At 45.5% G+C, this 16,984-nt stretch overlaps 1 protein-coding gene across 1 annotated transcript in view; it reads right to left on the minus strand.

The window, feature by feature from the left end:
• SLC2A13 (solute carrier family 2 member 13) overlaps positions 1-8,863 on the minus strand; it is a 189,998-nt gene extending 181,135 nt beyond the window's left edge. Inside the window, exon 1 of the mRNA XM_084811010.1 lies at positions 7,804-8,863. Within this exon, the coding sequence (XP_084667136.1) occupies positions 7,804-8,377 (574 nt within the window). The 5' untranslated portion in view covers positions 8,378-8,863. The remainder of the gene's footprint in view (positions 1-7,803) is intronic.
• Between the last annotated feature and the right edge of the window lie 8,121 nt (positions 8,864-16,984).

Below are 16,984 nucleotides of genomic sequence, written 5' to 3' on the forward strand. Positions count from 1 at the left end.
CAGATTAATAGGTGAGCCGCACACACGCACATACACTCAACTCAATGTCACACAGTTTGAAGTTACAGTTTCCTAGATTGGAGCGATCCTGGGAATTCCACTGGGGTCCTTGCAGAAAAAGGTAATTAATTCAATCCTTGGATTAGAGAGAAAATGATTTATTTCTAAATATGATTAGCTGTTTGGAGCATTATGTTTCAGTGATTTTTTAAAAATGCTAACACATTAGGGCACAACAGTTTCTATAGCCTTCAGAGTATGCTAACTGCCTGCAACAACCTTAGTGACATTTATACCCAGAAGCGCTGGCAAAAGCTAGCTACGTAACTGAAATTAGGAAATAATCCCACATGTAATGACAGCTGGAAGTGTGTATCAGAAGGCATGCAACCTACTCAAGGGCAAAGTTCTAGCATTTCTTATCACTTGTCAGTATGGAGACTATACCATATGGATATGATATGCACTGTTCCCACACTACAAAAATTAAACAGTGGTTTGTACCATCATCTTATACAGCACCCTTTTTAATGTAAAATACCCAATTAGATGCAACCCCATCACAAACTCTTCATTTAAAGCTATTAATAGCAGTCAGTGGGCTAACCTGTTGTCAGAAAAAATCACCAAAATCATGGACTGGATGTTATACAGCCATATTACTGGATCACTGCAGATTAGTGGATATTACACTGGTGGAGTATAAGAATTGTACACCAGTTGAGTGTAAGAACTGCCTCCATACCAGGCAACAAACCTTTTATCTGCAAATTGAGGAGAGATGGTTTCTTGTTGATTCCTTTTCATACCATCAGTGTGAATCACTAACACAAATACATGTAGGTACATAGACTAGTAAGCTTTCTGGACTTAATTGCAAGGCAGCAATAGTCAACACGACAATATAAATTATAAAGACAAGTTATTTACACTAACCTTTAAGGATGAATAGCACTCTTTCAGCGTCACCACCCATCCATTTCCATATTGAGAAAAATAGCGAGTTTCCAAGTTACAATACATGGCATCCACTACTATTTTTCCAGAGCATTTCCAAAGCATTTTTTAATATAACAAAGCAAGGAACAAAGTTTAAAATATTTTTTTTAAAAAATCAGGAAACACAACATAAACACTGGACAGTGTCAGAAGCTCTAACCAAAACATTAGCTACAAAAAACATTTTTTGTATTTTAAAAATACAATTAATTTAGTAGCAGACCATACCACAAGCACATAGGAAATGTTTTTTTTCCTATTGCTCCTTACTGGTTTTGCCTATTGCTTTTAATTTGAACTTATATTTACTGATCAGCAATATTGCTTAGTTATGGCCCTTAAGAAGTTAGCTAAGCTCCTTAGCTCCCTCTGATGGCTGATTTATGAAAATGTGAACTGTGACTATTTCAATTGTAAATCTTACTGGAGCACACTCTAACACTCAAGGAAGTGTAGTACCAATCTTTGTTCACTTGATTGGCTTTGATTACTTTTTTTCATTGGGTAGAAATTGTGTTCAACAAAGAGAAAGCAGCTTATCAGAAACGGCAAAGGGAAATCATCAATTAAGACACACATTTGTATGCTGCACTCCATCCAAGGATTGAATTAATTACCTTTTTCTGCAAGGAGCCCAGTGGAGTTCCCAGGATCTCTCCAATCTAGGAAACGGTAACTTCAAACTGTATCGGGCAATTTCAAAAACCTTAATTTCAAAGATTTTATGAGGATGCAATCCTATGACTTCTGCTTCTTACCACCAGATAAACAAAACCTACAGCAGAGGTTCTCAAACTGTGGTCTGTGGGTAGTCCATGGAAAGCTTGCAGAACGATCAAGAATATCGGAACTTGGCCCTACACTTGATTTTTTTTCCCCCAGCTATGCAGGCTGATAATTCAGCCCTTGTCAGAATGGCCTCAAACAGGCTAGTAAGACCTGGCCTAGGGCCCATGTTTTTCATAATATGGCACTGGTGCAAGTCTGCTAATTTCCCCCTAAACATTATTTATTAGTTAAGAAAGCAATCCTATAGCCCCTAGACAGCATCGGGGGGGGGGGGGAGATAAGATACTTCCTGGATCTGAGCTCATCAACAGTGCTCCAACCTCAGATCTGGGAATCCCTGCTCTGACCCCCCACCCTGTCCCCACCAGTGCAGAATATTGTCAGCTGCCTCTCCAAGGTTGGGAACTTGACCTCAGAGAGAGGATAAAGGGGGCATTTCAGTGGGCGGGGAGGGGAGGAGACTGGAGAGGCTGGGATGCAAGCTATCCAGAGGCCTCTCCAGCCTCCGTCCCTCCCCCTCTAGAACACCCCAGCAAGACAGGCAAAAAAAGTCTAGCGAAAATGCAGAGCAGGAGGAGTGGCAGAGGTGACAATCACCTCTGCCACTCCTCCCACTCTGTACTGGATGCTCGTAAACCTCTGAGTTTGGAGGCTTACAAGCATCGAGGGCAGAAGTCATAGGACTGCATCCTCAAAGGCCCTTCTCAACAGCCTGGCCTAGGACCAGTGATTTTTATAATATAGTGCTCGTTTGGATGATCACTGCAGAAAAATATATATTTTATTTTCCTCGTTATCTGTGTAAGGTGGGATTTTCAGCTGCTGCTGCTCTCAAGACCAAATACAGAAGCAGGATGAAATGCTGAACCTGACCCAAAGCTAAAGTAGACAAATATTACATCAGACATCACAGAACTTTGCTAACAAAAACAGGCTCACCCATTGTATCGGAAAGACTTATGGTTACCTTTATCTTATGGTTATTAAGATAAAAGTTACATATGTGATTTGATTTGTAGAGCAAAAAGAAGGTTGAGAACCACTGGCCTAGAGGCTCCTGAAGGCTACAGCCACACCATCCCCGTCGCCAGATTTCTAGCTAATTTTACAGCAAAGTTATTTTACAGCTAGGTTATCAACATCATACAGCTTGGGACCAGGCTACCTGAAAGACCACCTTCTCCCATACGAGCCTGCCTGTTTCTTAAGATCTTGTGGAGAAGCCCTTCTTTTGAAACTGCCACCTTCAGAGGCACATTTGGGGGGGGGGGGCTGCTCCCTGGTTACGTTTGCTCCCTCTCTGCTCCCCTTTTGCTAGCAGGAAAAGACTGCTTTATTTAAGAAGGCCTTTAGACTGTAAGTGGGTCTGTTGGGTTAGGTGCAGTTCTTACTATTTTGTTTTTATTGTATTTTATTGTATTTTAATGTATTGCTTTACTGTTTTAATCAATTTTAATTGTTTCTGTAAGCTGCCTTGAGTGCCATTTTTTAGTAGAAAAGCAGGGTATAAAATAAATAGAATACGCTTGCAGAGCGCCTGAAGATGAAATCCACTGCTCACACTGAAGCAGTCCCATTTGGTGTCATAGGGCTACTTTTGAATAAAAAGGACTACTGCCTAAATTCATGCTATTGTTGATTCAAGCGGCAAGTTTATCATATCATGAAAATGAAGTAGGGAGAAAAGTTAGTGTTTTCACTCCAGTAGCAATAAAAGTGAGTTCAACCAAAAATTTGATTCTGATTAATTCAAACAAATTGCTCCTGCAATATTAATCATACTGATCTACTTATAATCTCATATTGAATTTTTCCTTACAGTAACTTGCAAGACATATAGGATATAGACTGACATACAGAACAGTCCATGTAAATCCTGTCAATTTAAAAGCAGGCACACATACAAAGAGTGAAAATCCAATGTTCGCCTTATTTTGCTATTTTCTGTTACATTTAAATATTGTAATGGTTGATTGTACCTGCAAGTTAGCTGCACTTAGTTCCCAGTGAAATCATTGGGAATTATGTCGTTACTAACTTGTCCTTTTGATTTGAATGTAACGCAAGTCCAACTAGCCCATTGTCTTGTTTTATTGTTGCAAGTCACCTTGCATAACTCAAAAAAGTAAAATGGTTACTAATATAATAGTGAATATAGCAGCTTAAATCAGCCTTGTAAATAAGACCACAAATGTTACTAGCATGACAGTATTTAACTAGCCAGCTGGCAGAGGAGGGATAGAGTGCTCCATCCCTCATCTGGCAGCCCAATCCATTTCTATACTGGATGTTTCCTCCTTCTGGCACCCCACTTGGTTTCTGTGATGGGCACAGAAGACGAGCACTCTGTCCTCCTCTGCTAACCCATTCACTTGCCCACATGGAATTCCATGCACATAGGAACTCATTCTCACCTATGGCTTCATGGCAAGGGCTTAAATTAAAGGGTTGTCTTAAATAATATAGTGATTAATAATCCTGGTATAGGGTAAGATTGTTTCTGCTGTTGCAATTTATATATTATTTTAGCTCCAGAAACTTTCCACTATATGTTCCTACATTTGAATATATGAACTGTAACTCATCAAGTGTAAATAATACACTAAATTATAGATTGCCAACATTTTGATTACTCATGATTCATCATAGCCTTATCCCAATATAATTATACTCACTTCTCAGAAGGAACATCCAACATACTACAGACTCCTCAAATTGTTCAATGAATGGCTAACAAATAGCATCCTATTACTATAAAGAAATATGCAATTTGACACCATCACTTCTCACTCAGCTTGTCAAACCAGTGTTAATAGTACTGCGGGACAATAATGATTTCTTAAATTAATTTACACTAAAATGTTGCAGTGTTTGGAAAGGTTGTCCAGCATTTTCAGTAGCAAAACTTGCAACAGTAAGGACAGTTTCACAAACGCAAATCATTATAAGAGATGGAAAAACAGTTCTAAATGTTCACATCTCTACTTCACAGGTTGTGACTCCAACCGAATGTGCTTGAAGCATGCATTATAACTGAGCAGTTACATGACAAATAGGAAGTTTACCGTGCCATTTACAGTTCAAAGTCATGCAAAAACCAATACCAAAGTAAAACAAGCATTAGTGGTTCCTCTTAAGAAGGTTCGTGTCTTTTTTATATTGCCAAGGGTAAAATAAAGGGATGGTAAAAAGAAGACAGACCCTGCCAACAGGTTCCCATTCTAATAAGACAGAACACATTTAGTGGAAGCAAACACAAGGGGTTAAATCAATCAGTCTGAAGGAGAAAAGAGGCTTGAACAGCCTCTTGAAAGATATAATTGAAGGAGTCAACTGAATGGGTAAGGAAAGCCTTCTCACAAAGAGCAGCCAGAAAAAAGAAGATACACACAGTAAGAACAAAGAAAAGGCAAAGATAGAATGACAATACAAGAGTAGTATTTGAGATGGAGGCAAGAGCCTTCAGCAATAGAAGGGGAACCAATAAGATAAAGTACTGTGAAAAATATGAAGTTGACAAGGAGTGTACAAAACAGAACATCCTTGCTGTCTAGTACAAATTACTTTGTCAGAGATTTAGACTGGGGTTGGCAAATTGTGGCCCTCCAGATTTTTTGGCCTAAACTTCCATCAGCCCTACCAGCATTGCCAATGGTGAGGGACGACAGGAATTGTGGCCCTCCAAATGTTTCGGCTTACAAGTTGCCTACCCCTGATTTAGACTAACACAAAGATAGCAAACCTAAGCACACACATTTGGGTATCAGTTCAACAGAAACCAAATTCCAAATGCACTGTTTAGAAACAAGATGGGAAAAGCTCTGTGGTGGATAATTTGTTTGCTTTTTCATGAATACCCAAGTGCCACTTACCACTAGGCCTTTTTTGTCTCAGTGGGTTTATGCACAAATAGCAGCCTAATGCCTGGGTTCAAATCCATGTTCACCCAGTTATTATCTCTCAGTCTAATCTATTTTACACAGTGTAATCTATTTTGCAGAGTTGTTATGAGGAAAAGGGGAGCCAGAAAATCACATAGATTTCCCTGAGTTAGTGTAAGTAGGGGCAGAATATAAGTAAGTTTACTGCCAATTCAACAAAAATATTGCTTCTAATAAATTTTACACCATTAACACCACAATCCTATATGTATCTACTCAGAAGTAAGTCCTGTTGAATCCAGTAAGGCTCACACCCAAGTAAGTGTGCATACCACTGCAGTGTAAGACTCCATTCCTATGCACACTTACCTGGGAGTAAGTCAAACTGAACTCAGTGGAGCTTACTTCTGAGTAGACATGCATAGGATTGTGCTGTAAGCTTGTTAACAACTGAAGTATACTGGTAAATTTATTTTCCAAGGTCAACCCATTAAATAGGTTCTGCGAATGTCATGGAATGATGTATTACACCAGAACACAGCCAGCTACTAGAAAGCATGTCACAGCGGAAATTTTCAGACACTGTGCATCAAAGTGAGGGCACCATCGGAAAGAATAACAACCCTTTCATATACTACAGTAAATGAAACAGGTAAAGAAATAATACCTGTTCATTGTTATTTAAATGTGTACACACAGTGCTACACATTTACTCTGAAAACTGCAGATATTACATATTATCCCTACTGAAGGCATTGTTTCAGAGAAGTGAAATTCTTCCCCAAGATATCATCAGGTGCATCATCTGGACTCTAACTCAGGACCTTTTTGTCAAGCTCAGTTCTCAGACACACCTTTCAAAAAGACACAAGTCTGCAGTCACTTTCAAGCTACAGCATAAATATATTTGGCTAGCTAGAGAGCATACGGAGTCCAGTGTTAAAGAAAACACTACTGGTGGCAAAGTTTATCAGGATTACTTTTCAGCTGAATTTCTGAGTTGCAAACAGGCAGTGAGCCAAGGTCATTTAACAGCACAAGCATGACTGAAATCTTCCTTTGGAGAATTGACAAACATGGGAATAGTGTGGGTGTATGTTTAAGCATGATCAGACTAAAACCTTAACTGTGTGTCAATGAAAACAGAATTCCCTTCCCAGTTTCATTTGACAGAGCATTAAGAGTTCAAACCTTAATTCCAAAAGTTATTCAGACTGGGGTTTTGTCATTTAAAATGGCACCAGTGCAAAAGGTTAAAAAAGCACAACTGGAAGGAACAGCCTCAAGAAGTTTAAGTGGAAGAATTCTGAAGTCAAAAGGGAGTAGACCCTGAGCATCAGCTTCATAAAAGTTACCTGATCCATATATTATCTTATCTGTGCACAAGGGCGTTGAGGGAGAGGAGCCTGCTCTTCTCCTCCTCCTCCATCATCCATCATCCCCATCCATAGCTTCAAGAAAAGTTTACTGTATGTTACAACAGCCACAAGAACTCAGGCATTTTAGCTCTTTAGACTTTTAGCTTTGCTGTTTTAAATCTGTATTTTAAATCCCTGCACTGCTGCTAGGTTTTATTCTGGTTGTATTGTTTACTGTGGTTTTAATGTTTTATATATTTTTATTGTTTTATTGTGTGCTCTTTGGTTTTAATTTTTGTGAACCGCCCAGAGAGCTTCGGCTATTGGGCGGTATATAAATGAAATAAATAAATAAATAAATAAATAAGAACTCTGTGGGTTGTACCCAATGTCAGTCTAACTTAAGTCCCATCTATTTCAGTGGCTCTAGGTATGACTAACACTGGATACAAACAACCTTGTCCAAGACAGACAGACTGCGTAGGTACTAAGAGGGCAGGCTACAATCCTATCCAGGATTATCAGTATTGCCCAGTAACTGCCCCAGACTTACTTCCGAATAAACATGCATAGGATTGTGCTGTCAACTGAAAGCAAAGGCGAAGGACGCAAGCATTTGCAGCAGACAAGGAGTGCTGGCGGCAGGGGGTGCAGTGCACAGCATCCACTGGGAACGCAGGGCTAGAGGATGCAAAAAGTTTCAAGCGACAAGAGGGATGGACGCCCTGGGAGCGTGCGACCCCGCGCCGTCTGGCGAGAGGAGGATCCCGACCTACCTATGCCGAGCCCCACCACGATGCGCCCTCCCAGCAGAGTCTCTTTGTCCTGAGCGGCAGCCAGAAGGGCAGCTCCGGCGGCGAAGATGAAGCTGGCCAGGAGGATGCAAGCTCGGCGGCCGCACCACCCGTTGAGCACCCCGCCAAGCAGCGCCGAGAGGGCGGCGGCGCCCACCGTGCTTGAGACCAGCAGCTCCTGCCAGAAAGCGTCCAGGTTGAGCTCCTTCTTGAGCAGCAAAAGGGCCCCGGACACCACACCGGTGTCATAGCCGAAGAGGAAGCCGCCCAGGGCGGAGAAGACCGACACCACATAGACGAAGCTGGGCGTCTCGTCCTGCTGGAACTGGCGGCGGGCTGCCCGCTCCAGGTCGGCGCAGCCGCCCGCCCCGCCGCCGCCGCCGCCCGACGCCTGGCTGCTGAGGCTGGAGCAAGACTCGGCGGCGGCGATGAGGCTCCGCTCCCCGAGGCTCGTCGAGCCCCCCTCAGGCGCCTGGTGCTGCTGCCGGCGGCGCTTCTCCCCCATCAGATGGCTCAGGCTCCGCAGGGTGTATTCCACATTGGCCTGGCGGGACATGGGGCAGCCGCCGCCGCCGCCTCAGCCTCAGCCCCTCTTCAGCGGCCTCCGTGGCGGTGGCGCTCGGACCCGCGGACGCGCCGGCCGCTGCCGTGCGCAGAGGCGGGAGCCGCGGGAGAGCTCTGCCCGAGCGAGCGGGCTACTGCCGCGGCGCCTGCCTGGCTCTCCGGAGCGCCTCGGAGCCGGTTCGCGTGCCCTTCACACGCTCGGACTGAGGCGGCCGAGGGAGCGCCGCTTCTCGGCTCCTCGCTTACGACCACAGTCGCCTCCCCCTCACGCCCACCCGGGCCCTGCCAAGCCGGGAGGGGGCCGGGAGCGGAGGGAGCACGGAAAGCGAGCGAGCCGCGCCTCAGGCTGTGACTGGCCCGGCAGGGAGCGGGGCCTCTGCGCGGGCAAGAGGCGAGGCGGGGCGGGGCGGGAAGGGGAAATGGGCGGGCCGGGGTTCGTTTTCTCCCGCCTCGTCGTCGTTATCACTTTCTCTTCCCCTCTCAAGTCTCCCTTTCTTGTCTCTCCACGGAGCAAGCGCAGAAAAAGACGCCTTCTGAGCACGCGTGGTGAGGGCCGGAGAAGCTGGCGCTCTTGCCCTCGCTCGCCACCGCGACGACCGCTCCCTGCCCTTCCCGCCGCACAAGGTTGCTCGGTGTTAATAGTTCACGGGCTGAAGCGGGTGACCGTTGGAAAACCTGCGGTGGGCTCATTCAGACCTGCACCGTGCAGGAATCCCACCGATAGTCGCGAGCTGAGCAGGGTGGCCACCGTTTCTGTGGTCCTGCTCTGTTGCCTTTGACAGCAGCCTGAGCCGCAGAAATTAAAGCTGCAAGACTCCTGAGGGAACAGGCGCAGGCTGGAAGGCTGCAGGCCCAGTTACACACGCAGCTCGAGTAATTCGGCGCGCGCTTACGCCTAATCTCAGGTCGCTGTTGCGCACTCCCAGTGCTACTAGGAGGTTAGTCCCACTGAACTCTGGGACTTCTGTGTGGGTGTGCTTCGGGTTTTGCTGTACGGCTCCGTTCGTATGCACATTATGGCTCTGAGAGCTGGGCTATGAGGAAGGCTGAGCGCCGAAGAATTGATGCGTTTGAACTGTGGTGCTGGAGAAGACTCTTACGAGGCCCCTGGTCTGCAAGGAGGTCAAATCAGTCCATCCTAAAGGAAATCAACCCTGACTGCTCATTGGAAGGACAGATACTGAAGCTGAAGCTCAAATATTGTGGCCACCTAATGCGAAGAGAAAACTCCCTGGAAAAGACCCTGATGCTGGGAAAGACTGAAGGCAAAAGGAGAAGGGGACGGCAGAGGATGAGGTGGCTAGATAGCATCACTGATGCAATGAATATGGACTTGAGCACGCTCCGGGAGAGAGCGCAGGACAGGAAGGCCTGGCATGCTATGGTCCATGGGGTCACGAAGAGTCGGACACGGCTGAACAACAACAACAAAAGCCCCTTTGAACTCAGACTCATTACTAAATAAACATGCATAGAATCAGGCTGTGAACCACTGCTTCAAGTGAAACTGATTTGGCTACAATCAACACTAACTTCTACTTTTCAGCTTGATCTGCCAACATTCGCATGTGATTGCACTTCTCTCCACATGCCATAAAAAGGTGGTGTCAAAGGTACGGCAGAAGGCAGGACTAGTACCTAGTCTACCCACAGGCAAACTAAGGGTAGTATCCAATGTTAGTCCTATGTAGATTATCATTGAAATGAATGATACTAAATTAGTCACAAGTAACTTAAGGCCCATTCATTTCAGTGGATCTACTCTACAGAGGACTAACATTGGATACTACCCAATGGCAGGAGTGGTGAGCCTCTTTCAGCCCAAGGGCTAAATTCAATTTTCGAGAAACTCTTGGGGGCCTCATTCTAGTGGTGGGCAGGGCCACAGGCAAAGTGCCAGATCAAAAAAAAAGATACCAGCACATTGTAGCTTAAAGCTCATACTGCCAGGAATTAAGCCTTAAGAGATGCATTTCAACTTTTTAGAATGGGGTGGAAGTCTGCACAAAAGCCAGGAAACCTCTATATGATCTGTGGTTTGGGGAAAAGGGGGTGGAGCCATCTGGAGAACTCTGGAAGGCTCGATTGGGACCCCAGAAGGGCTAGACTTGACCTTCGTGCCTGAGGTTCCCTCCCCCTGCACTGGGGTCTCAAACATTGAGGGGTCTCAAAGCCCTGTGTAAAAATTCAGTGGAGGTAATGGAAACATGGTCATAAAGATTCACTTCAGCTGAGCAGATGAATGAGTAGCAGCTCCCAACTTCCCTTCCCATTTGTTTTTGTTCCTTTCTTTCTTACAAATGGCCTCTACTGCTTCCTCCCTTGCTTCATCCCATGGGATCCTTGCCTCAGTCTTTGCTTCATCTACACCTTTAGCTCAGGGCAGGCACCCGGCCTCCTTCTCTCACTCCCTTTGGCCCTTTTCCGTTGTAGCCAACCCACCAAACAGCGTGGCCTAGAGATGAGCAAGTTTCTGCATAACTAACAGAATTTATTGGGCATAAGTTCTTTCATGTTAACCCATTACTCTTACAGAAATGTCCATAGTGACTAATGGGACCAGACCACCCCTATCTAGCAGTGTTTTGTTGAGTGAGTCCTTCTCCCCTTGAGTAAATTCTTTCAATTGTTTCCTTGCAAATATTTTATTGATAGTTGTTCCTTATCTTGTTCTTGCATGTGTGATTTGGGAGGGGATATTTGAATTTTCAAGCAGTTCTCCGTGATGAATGATGCTGAGAACTACATATCTGCAGGTGGCTTTTATCAGTGCACATGGTCCAACATTACGAGCTGAGAGATACCTTTTGGCAAGCAGGTGAGTTACATCCAAATTCTCAGTGAGAATGCTTATAACAACCAAGCCGATTCAGACTCAAACTGAATGAAGTTTGCCCATTATTAAGCAAGACACCAGCTTCAAATAATTATGCAAAGAAAAATGGAAAGTGCTACAGGGCATAATAGCAAGGAAGAGTTCTCTGACTTCTTAGTTGTCTGTGGTGTGTGTGTGTTCTACCTTGTGTTGTAACGCAACAATTCTTTTATTGCTCTAAAATACTAAAAAACATTTTGAGGAAAACTTTTCAAATTCCAAATCCGCACATTGGTCTAGCAGCCAAACGCAAAAGGGCTCTGATAAATGAGTTATGACAAGCTGTAAACTTACAAAATATTATTTTTACCAGATGTTAGGTGCCTATGTGGAAACCCTTCAAACATTCCGTATAGCTAAGTGTTTATTACAGGCAAATTGGCAAACTATGCATTAAAATGTATGGTTAGTCAATCATTTAACTTTCAATAAGGATGGAACACAGCTGTCAATACTGGAATTTTCTTAATGAAAGTTAACTATCAGCCAAAATCTAGCTTTTTTGAAACATAATGTTTTGTTTGTCTTAACCGCCAAACAAAGGACCCTGGCATCATATTTTGATTAAATGGAATTAGATAGGCACATCAGGATTTGCACTGAAATTTGCTATGTATCATAGCATTCTAAGTAGTGCTGAAATAAATCTGAAGAAAAGCATTGTTACTCAGGCTGTAATCTAAGACTCAATGGCTCTCACTTCAGAGTAGACATATTGCACTGTCAGATTCTCAGTGTTACAAGATCTAGATTCTACACGTGTGGTAATTGTGGTGTGGTAATTGAGGGCCGCAAAGTGCCAAGGGCCTTCATAAACCTAAATCTGGACCTGAGAGCAGGTCAGGCCAGTTCTGTTTCTCGTCAGTTTGCAGTTGCAGTCCCATTTATAAAGGGAACCTTCAAAAAACTACAACCGGCACCTGCATTCATACTGTATGCCTGATCTCTTATGGCCAAAGGAGAGGAGATGCATGAACAGTGTCCCAATGTCTTGTCTTAACTGAAATGCACTCATGGAGGGGCTGTGCATTTGATGATCATAGCACCATTTGTGGGGACAGGTACTTAACCCTTTCCCATCAGGCATTTTCCTGATAAAAGTCACCTCTTGCAGCTGCTTCCCCCCCCCCCATATCTCTTCCCTTGAAGGGAGAAAAGCAGCTGGAGAGGGTGATAAGTGGGGGGAAGCAACAGTCCACAGGGAAAGGGTTAAGCATCCCCTCCCCACCACCCAGTCAAATTTGAAATTCCTTCAGTGTCATTTTAGTAAATATATTGTTGTTCAGTCGTTCAGTCGTGTCCGACTCTTCGTGACCCCATGGACCATAGCACGCCAGGCCTTCCTGTCCTGCGCTTTCTCCCGGAGCGTGCTCAAGTTCATATTCATTGCATCCGTGATGCTATCTAGCCATCTCATCCTCTGCCGTCCCCTTCTCCTTTGGCCTTCAGTCTTTCCCAGCATCAGGGTCTTTTCCAGGGAGTTTTCTCTTCGCATTAGGTGGCCAAAATATTGGAGCTTCAACTTCATTATCTGTCCTTCCAATGAGCACTCAGGGTTGATTTCCTTTAGGATGGACTGATTTGACCTCCTTGCAGTCCAGGGGACTCGTAAGAGTCTTCTCCAGCACCACAGTTCGAAAGCATCAATTCTTCGGCGCTCAGCCTTCCTTATAGTCCAGCTCTCACAGCCATACATTACTACTGGGAAAACCATAGCTTTGATTAGACGGACCTTTGTCGGCAAGGTGATGTCTCTGCTTCTTACTATGCTGTCTAGGTTGGCCATAGCTTTCCTCCCAAGGAGCAAGCGTCTTTTAATTTCATGGCTACAGTCACCGTCTGCGGTGATCTTGGAGCCCAAGAAAGTAAAATCTGTCACTGCTTCCATTTCTTCCCCTTCTATATGCCAGGAAGTGATGGGGCCAGATGCCATGAGCTTAGTTTTTTTAATGTTGAGTTTCAAACCAGCTTTTGCACTCTCCTCTTTCACCCTCAACAAGAGGCTCTTGAGATCCTCTTCGCTTTCTGCCATTAGGGTGGTATCGTCTGCATATCGGAGGTTGTTGATAATTCTCCCAGCAATCTTAATTCCGACCTCTGATTCATCCAACCCGGCATTTCTCATGATGTACTCTGCATATAAGTTAAATAAGCAGGGTGACAATATGCAGCCTTGTCGTACTCCTTTCCCAATTTGGAACCAATCGGTTGTTCCATGTCTGGTTCTGACTGTTGCTTCTTGACCCTCGTACAGGTTTCTCAGGAGACAGGTAAGGTGGTCTGGTACTCCCATCACTTTAAGAATTTGCCACAGTTTGTTGTGATCCACACAATCAAAGGCTTTAGCGTAGTCAATGAAGCAGAAATAGACGTTTTTCTGGAATTCTCTTGCTTTCTCCATGATGCAGCGAATGTTGGCGATTTGATCTCTAGTTCCTCTGCCTCTTCGAAACTCAGCTTGTATTAAAAGTCAGGTCGACATGGCTCCCACATCTCTTGAGTGGAGGCCAGTTCAACATGATGAAAAAATGAGGCACTCTGGAGCAGTGTTCTGGAAAAGTGACCATGTTCAGTCTGTGGAGCAGCAGATGGGGGTGATGAAAAGTGCCAGATTTGTAGCCAAACGTCCCAATACATCTTTCTACAGCACTTTTGTCTTATAGCGATAGGTTTTCTGTTTCACAGGACTGAAATTTAGGCTGCAGTGCTAGGTACACTTACCAGGAAGTAAATCCAATTGAACTTAAACCTCTAAGTAAACATGCATTGGATCAAGCTGTAGGGATAGAAACTTAAAATAGAAGGCAACTGGTACTCCATTGTTTCCACCTGGCTTGTTTCCAATTTGTCTGACAGGGTTTTCTGTCATGTGACTAGGCTTTAAAAAAAAAAACCTAGCTGGGATGCTAAGCAGGCAGATGATATGCAGAGGCTTCTTTCAGTGGAGAAGAGGGCAATCGTAACACTTTTCTTTTAGTTGTACAATTAAGTCAACTTCAAAAATGTATACCAAAAAATGTAACTGGTGAATGTGATCAACTCATGTTTGCAAGCACATGGATCATACAAGTACACCCATCAGGGAGCTAGGACTAGCTACAGCTCCCCATCAACTCTACACTTGGGGACAAACCAAGATTTGCTGCCATGTAATGTGCGAAGCAACCTCAGGCATGTTTTCATAGTGAATGCCATTGTGAACAATAGACAAGGTTAGCTTTTATTATAAGAGCTGTTTAATGTTACTCAATTATCTTGCAACATTTCATTGCTCTGTACTGTCAACCTTTTACCACAAAGGTTGCAATTCTTGAAACCTATGACTCAAAGCTGAATGCCAAGGAAATCAAAGATTTATATACTGGACAGGTGGTAGGAATGCAGTGAAGAAGTTATCTTACTTTTAAGTTGTTCTGCTCCTGTGTCTTTTATTTATTTATTTATTATTAAACTTATTAATTGCCCATCTGGCTGGTCACCTAGCCACTCTGGGCGATGTACAACATACAATAAAAACAGTTTAAAACAATAAAATTCTACAATAAAAACATTTTCTAAAATACCCTAACCCACCCCAAATGCCTGCCTGAACAACAACATTTTTAATGCACGACGGAAGCTCATTAAAGAGGGGGCATGACGGAGTTCCCTAGGGAGGGAGTTCCACAGAGTGGGGGCCACCACAGAAAAGGCCCTCTCCCTCGTCCCCACCAGTCTAGCTGTCCTGGCTGATGGGACAGAGAGAAGGCCATCCAAGGCTGATCTTGTTAAGCAGCCTGTCTGGTGCTGCTGGAGGCGCTCCTTAAGATAGGCTGGGCCGGAACCATATAGGGTTTTAAAGGTCAAAACCAACACCTTGAATTTGGCCCGGAAAACAACTGGTAACCAGTGCAACTCCTTCAGCACTGGAGTGATGTGATCTCGCCGGCGGCTGCCTTTAATCAGGCGAGCCGCCGCGTTCTGTACCAGCTGCAGCTTCCGAACCGTCTTCAAGGGTAACCCCACGTAGAGCACGTTACAGTAGTCTAAACGAGAGGAGACCAGGGCATGTACTACCGATGGGAGCAGATGGTCGGGAAGGAAGGGGCGCAGCTGCCGTATCAGATGGAGTTGATACAGCGCTGTCCGGCTCACAGCTGACATCTGAGCCTCCATGGACAGCTGGGAGTCCAAAATGACCCCCAGGCTGAGGACCTGGTCTTTCAAGGGTAGCCGTACCCCATTCAACACCAGGTCAACATCCCCCAGCCTCCTCTTGTCTCCCACCAAAAGTACCTCGGTCTTGTCAGGGTTCAGCTTCAGCCTATTCCTCCCCATCCAGCCACTCACCGTCTCCAGACATTTGGACAGGGATTCTACGGCCAACCTTGGTGAAGATTTAAACGAGAGGTAGAGCTGCGTGTCATCCGCATATTGATGACACTGCACCCCAAACCTCCTGATGATAGCCCCCAGCGGCTTCACATAGATGTTAAATAGCATCGGGGAGAGGATGGAACCCTGTGGCACCCCACAAGTAAGTGGCCACGGGTCCGAAACCTCCTCTCCCAGTGCTACCCTCTGGTACCTGCCGGAGAGGAAGGACCGGAACCACCACAATACGGTGTCCCCAATGCCCAACCCCTCCAGGCGGTCCAGGAGGATACCGTGGTCAACGGTATCGAAAGCCGCTGAGAGGTCGAGGAGAACAAGGAAGGAGCATTCACCCCTATCCAGAGCCCTCCTCATATCATCTACCAAGGCGACCAAGGCCGTTTCTGTCCCATGCCCAGGCCTGAAGCCCGACTGAAATGGGTCTAGATAATCAGTTTCTTCCAAGTGTGCCTTCAACTGCACCGCCACCACCCGCTCAATCACCTTGCCCAAAAATGGCAGATTTGAGACTGGGCGAAAGTTGTTCAAAACTTGAGGATCCAAGGAGGGCTTCTTTAAGAGCGGTCTTATCACTGCCTCCTTGAGGGCTGATGGCATCACTCCCTCCTCAAGGGAGGCGTTCACCACCGCCTTGATCCCCTCACCCAGTCTCTCTCTGCAGCTCATAATGAGCCAAGATGGGCAAGGATCAAGTAAGCAGGTGGTCGGCCGTACCGATGAAAGCACCTTGTCCACTTCATCAGGAGGAAGAAGCTGGAACCGATCCCACAAAACCGGTTTGCCACAGGCCGCCTCTTGCTCACTAACTGTATCCACAGTGTGCAGAGTAACACACCTAACCTGATCAATTTTATCTGCAAAGTGCCTTGCCAAGGCCTCACAGGAGGCCTTAGAATGCTCCAGTGGTTCCGGAGCCTCTGGACCACTTGGAACAGCCTCCTGGGACAGCAGTCTGCAGACGCGATGGAGGCAGCATAATATTCCTTTTTTGCTGCCTTTACCGCCACGTGAGAGGCTGAAGATACAGCTCTAGCCCGTGTCTGATCGTCTTTGGAGCGAGACTTCCGCCACCGGCGCTCTAGCCTTCTCACCTCCTGTTTCAGAGCTCGTAACCGCGGATTGAACCATGGTGCAGTCCGAGCCCTGTTCAGGGGGAGAGGGCGTTTCGGAGCCACCTGATCTAATGCCCCAGTGATTGCGGCATTCCAGCCACCCACCAGGGTCTTGACCGAGTGGTCGTTGGCATGCCCCAGAGAATCCCCAAGCGCGTTCAGGAATCCATTTGGATCCATAAGACGCCTGGGGCGGACCATTTTAATGGGTCCTCCACCCCTGCGGAGGGGTTGTGGA

Source organism: Heloderma suspectum, chromosome 7 (genome assembly GCF_057233095.1).
Source record: "Heloderma suspectum isolate Gila_16-S chromosome 7, 16-S_ref, whole genome shotgun sequence".
Taxonomy (NCBI): domain Eukaryota; kingdom Metazoa; phylum Chordata; class Lepidosauria; order Squamata; family Helodermatidae; genus Heloderma; species Heloderma suspectum.